General features: G+C 50.6%; 1 protein-coding gene across 1 annotated transcript; it reads right to left on the reverse strand.

Moving 5' to 3' along the window:
• Positions 1-2,750: 2,750 nt before the first annotated feature.
• Positions 2,751-4,142, reverse strand: LOC311366745 (galanin receptor type 2; the record flags this gene model as incomplete). Its single annotated transcript, XM_084485537.1, has 1 exon — positions 2,751-4,142. One exon carries the CDS (start codon positions 4,140-4,142, stop codon positions 2,751-2,753), a length of 1,392 nt encoding a protein of 463 aa, XP_084341663.1.
• Between the last annotated feature and the right edge of the window lie 1,211 nt (positions 4,143-5,353).

Consider the following 5,353-nt stretch of genomic DNA (forward strand, 5'->3'; position numbering starts at 1 on the left):
CTCAACTGACTGTGCTTACGATGTTATTTTTCGGATTAACATTCATCTTTAGAGAAAGGTGTGTATGCGCATGGAGGTGGGGGAGCTTATCTGTTTTGCTTTCCCTGTATGAAACTATATACAGTATATAAAAATATATATATATATATATATACATATTTATATTTAAGCAATAGATCACGACAGGCTGTGGTACACGGTCATTATACCACAGTTAAGGGGCATTGTCCCTTAACTGTGGTATAATGACCGTATACCACTGACTGAAGTGATCTATTGCTTTTATAAAACGGTTACGTACGTATGGCGAAATGAAAGTCATAGAAACCCTCAATTTTGAAAAAGCTAGAAAGTCGAAAAAGCATTTTTTTTAACGAATACAAAAAAGTAGTCCCTCCTGGCTGCCGGCAAAGTGTACGGCGGTTGCTATGCAACCCACTGTAGCGTCCTTCAGAGAGAAGGCTAGAGACGGTAGCTTGGTTCGCCGGTAATTTAGTCTACTATCGAGTTCACTCACCGTGTGCCTATTGCTTTACAACATTTCCACCCCCTCCAGCAATCAACATGTTTTTAGGCTTCAGTGAACTATGCTATTGCTTTTATATATAAATAAACAACAGTTCAAGTTAGGCGCGGAGTGATACTGGACTCTGTAAACTGAACGGGCGTCATAGCTGTGTGTATACGCTCAATATACAACAGTTGGGAACCAATCAGATCGCTTGATTTAAGCCACCCGTTTTATAAATATATTTATTACACGGCTCTTCTGTGGAATGCTCCTTTCACCAAGGTCCTTTCATGGGCCTTCCCGACTTCCAGTGGTGAATTATTTTTCAATAATGACCGTTGCTAAGCATATAATGACCGGTGTCAAGTGAAAAGTGGATTTTTTTTCCACGTCTTTCATATCACTCCGCGTGTGTGTTGATATGTGTGTGCGCTTGCTTGTGTGTGTGTCTGTGTGTGTGCGTGTGTGCACATGTGTGTGTGTGCGTGTGTGTGTGTGTGTGTGTGTGTGTGTGTGCATGTGTGTGTGTGTGTGTGTGTGTGTGTGTGTGTGTGTGTGTGTGTGTGTGTGTGTGTGTGTGTGTGTGTGTGTGTGTGTGTGTGTGAGACGTTGATTCTGATGCTCACAAATTGGTAGTTCTCATGTCAGGACGAATTTAAATAAATAAAGAGAAGCCATGCCCTGGCAGCTCTTTAGATACAGATCAACGATAACGGATATCTCACTGTCAGCCGTCAGGCCTATCCCTCATGTATATGCTTTCATTTCTCTCTCCCGCCTACTCAATGTGACTCGCTCACCCTCAATTTGACTCTCAGTCAATGTGACTATCCCTCTCTCTCTCTCTCTTTCACTCTCTCTTGCTCACTCAATGTGACTCACTCTCTCGCTCTCTCTCTCTCTCTCTGTCTCTCTCTCTCACTCTCTCAATGTGACTATCCCTCTCTCTCTCTCACTCTCTCTCACTCACTCAATGTGTCTCACTGTCTCGCTCTCTCTCTCTCTCTGTCTCTCTCACTCACTCTCTCAATGTGACTATCCCTCTCTCTCTCTCTCACTCTCTCACTCTCTCTTGCTCACTCAATGTGACTCACTCTCTCGCTCTCTCACTCAATGTGACACTCACCCAATGTGACGATCTCTCTCTCTCGCTCTCTCGCTCTCTCTCTCTCTCTCTCTCTCTCTCACACACACAGTCTGTCAGTCTAGAGCCCTGGAGAGAAACACATGGAGACACAAGACATTTTATATATATATATATATATATATATATATATAAAATAAAAAATAAATATATATATAAATCCACAGGGCTGATTGTGTCACTCATCCCCTCTTTCTTTTTTTCCGCACCGCGTCCCGCCAGGAGCGCTTGTCTCGCGGGAGAGCTTGTCAACACGGTGACGCGTCAGGGAGTCGCTCATGCGGAACAAGCGCGTCGCGCGGCCATCGGAAAGCTTAAACAGCTTGCTTTTGTGTTTCGTTTATTTATTTATTTTTGTTCGTCCGTCGTTCATATGTTTTCAATCTCGGGGACCTTTTCGACAATCAACACGAAAATGTGTGGGGAAAAAAATAAATAAAGTAGTGTTGGTAATGATGGGATGACTCAGATATATGGAAATACATTTTTAATGCACACGTTTGTTTGTTGTGTTATCCCAGTGACGACTATTTAACAACAAATGGCAGCTTGATATGAAACTGGTTATAAATGTCTAATACAGTTCAACTTAGTGGCTACTGGACAACATGCGCAGAATGTATATACACGTTGATATGGTCCGACGGGCAACACTTCCACCACCAACCTTCCTCCCCCACTTGGAGGGTTTCCGTCGTGTCATTATAATACGCAGTCCCGCACACTCTCATTCCCACACCGACCCACACACACACACACACACACACACTCACACACACACACACACACACACACACACACACACACACACACACACATACACCGTCCCACACACACTCATTCCCACACCGACCCACACACACTTTTCAGTCAAACACTGGCTCACACACACACACACACACACACACACACACACACACACACACAGTTCCACAGCGTCCCACACACTCACACTCAAACACCGTCCCACACATGCACTCATTCCCACACCGTCCCAAACACACTCTTTTCAGTCAAACACTGGCTCACACACACACACACACACACACACACACACACACACACACACACTCTCTCTCTCTCTCTCTCTCTCTCTCAGTCAAACACCGTCTCACACACCGTCACGGCCGACAGGCTCTTGCTCTTGGCCAAATTGTTCCCGCCCGGACCGTACACCTTGGAGGCGCACGCCGCGACGCCCGGCGCGCGTTTCTCCGCCGCGTGCGTCGTCCCGTGAGCGCACGCCTGCGCGGCGGCGCACGGGGGCTTCGCCTTGCTCTGCTGCGAGGAGCCGCACGTGGACGGCTGCTGCAGCGAGAGGCTGAACACGGACGACAGCTTGTCCCGGTAGCTCTGCCGGAACCTCTGCGCCGAGCGGTAAAGGTTCCCCACGAAGCAGTAGCACAGCGGGTTCAGCGCCGAGTTGGTGAGCCCCAGCCACTGCGCGAACGGCCTCCCCTGGAGGATCCACTCGTGGCGCGCGTGGTTCACCTCGCTGCCGCCCTCGTCCTCGCGCTCCAGCGAGTCCGGCATGTTGAAGTCGATCCAGATGTCCACCGCGTACAGCGGCAGCCAGGACAGCGTGAACAGCAGCACCAGCGACAGCACCATCTTGGCGATCCTCTTGCGCACGCGGACGCGCGACACCGCCTGCGCGGTGCCGAGCTGGTTGCGCTCGGCGCCCAGCAGCTTCTCGTCCGCGCGGCCCCACAGCTTGCGCACGGTCAGGCAGCTGATCACCAGGTTGAAGCCCACGGGGAAGCAGTAGAGCGCGCAGAACAGCAGGAAGTTGTAGCCCTGCCGCAGGCGCGCCTGGCTCCAGCCCTCCACGCACACCGTCACGTTGTGCGCGCCGTCCAGCAGCGCCAGGGCGCGCGTCGCGTTCATGAACAGCAGCGGCAGGCACAGGCCGGACGCCGCGGCCCACACCAGGCAGATCATGGCCAGGATGCGCCGGCCCGTGAAGAAGGAGCGCGCGTGCAGCGGGTTGTGCACGCTGTAGTAGCGGTTCAGGCTGATGACGGCCAGGCTGAGCACGCTGGCGGACACGGACACCGCCTGCACGAACGGCACCGCGCGGCACATGAGGTCGCCGAACACCCATGCGTTGTACACCTGGTGGCCCAGGTTGACCGGCATGCACACGCACACCACCATCATGTCGCACACCGCCAGGTTGACGAGGAGCTGGCGCGTGGCCGACACGCCGGACAGCCGGTTCCGCTTGCGCGTGAGCACCAGCAGCGCCATGACGTTGCCGCCCAGGCCGGCGATGAACGACGCGGTGTACATGACCACCAGCGCGATGGTGCCCGGCTCGTGGCCCGAGAACAACACGTCCACGGAGAAGGGGTTGGGGTTGAGGAAGGTCCAGCTGCTGTTGTTATTGTTGTTGTTGTTGTAGTAGTCATGGGTACGGTCGTCCCAGAGGGAGTAGTTGGCGGATAGGAAGTGCTCGAACCGCGTGTAGATCCCGGAGAGATTCATTTCCCGCGGCCGGTCACATCGCTGGCGCTCTGGAAAGTGTCCATCATCGCTCCGGACGGACGGAGGAGGAGGAGGAGGTGGTGGCGGTGGTGGTGGCGCGATGGACCGCGTCGGTCGACAACACTGCGAGCTGCGAGATGAGATCCACTTTAATTCATCTGCGATTGCCTGGATACGAAGAAAAGACACACTAAAGTATACGCGTAAAGTGTAGGCGTCTAAGTATACCGCTCAAAGTATACGAAGTACTCCCCTCTCCTCCTCCGAGTCGTCCCGTGCGCGCACGCACTGTGTCTCGTGCGCTGGTCGGAGCTGCACTGTGAGGTGGCGCGTGTGGTCCGTCCCTTCACTCTCTCCCTCCCTACCCGTCGGAAGTGTCACCACCACCACCAGCGGATGTGGTTAGATCCTAGACATCATCCATCCTTACCATCCTGACACACCTAGAAGGATGCGGATCCAAATAAAGCTCGCTTTCTATTTTGAAAACCATGCGGGTTGGGGAGGAAAAAAAGAGAGATTGAGGGAAATTATTTATTGCCCAAAGCGAGCCCATTACATCCCATACGTTATACGTTTCCATGAACTTCTCAGTGAATGTAGGACTCGTTCTAACCATGAAGACATAAACACCATTAATATTTCATGAATTATACAAATTTTGTTCTCATGAACCGTATGTTGTACTTTGATGGAATGGAAGACTTCAACTGCAGTTTTATCACTTTAACATGAATTATTCATGTGCATATGATAATATTATATCATTATATCGTATGATATGAATATGTAAAATATTCCGTGACATGGATTGAACATGTTAGATATGTATTCTAGATATGTATTAGATATGTTCTTAGATATGTATTCTACGTTCTGTTTCATGAACGTGTGTGTCTCCCCAAACCATGTGTGTGCTTTTTAAAAAAAAGCCTTTGCAGGCGCGCGTGTGTGTGTGTGTGTGTGTGTGTGTGTGTGTGTGTGTGTGTGCGTCGTCGTCGTCGTTCGTCTTTAATCTCACCCTGCTATCTTAACGCTAATGCCATTTTAATGTTGACGACTTAATGGTGTTTAATGCGTCCCTCAGATGAATTACCAACAGGGATGGATGTGAGCAGGCGCCGCGGCAGGCAAGCATTTTAATTCCAGCTCGGCTATTCGGTAATTTCTCATTAAAGCCCCATGCATGAATCCGCTCAGAGAGTTCGGTT

The sequence above is a fragment of the Micromesistius poutassou genome, assembly GCF_964030765.1.
Source record: "Micromesistius poutassou genome assembly, chromosome: 21".
Lineage (NCBI taxonomy): Eukaryota > Metazoa > Chordata > Actinopteri > Gadiformes > Gadidae > Micromesistius > Micromesistius poutassou.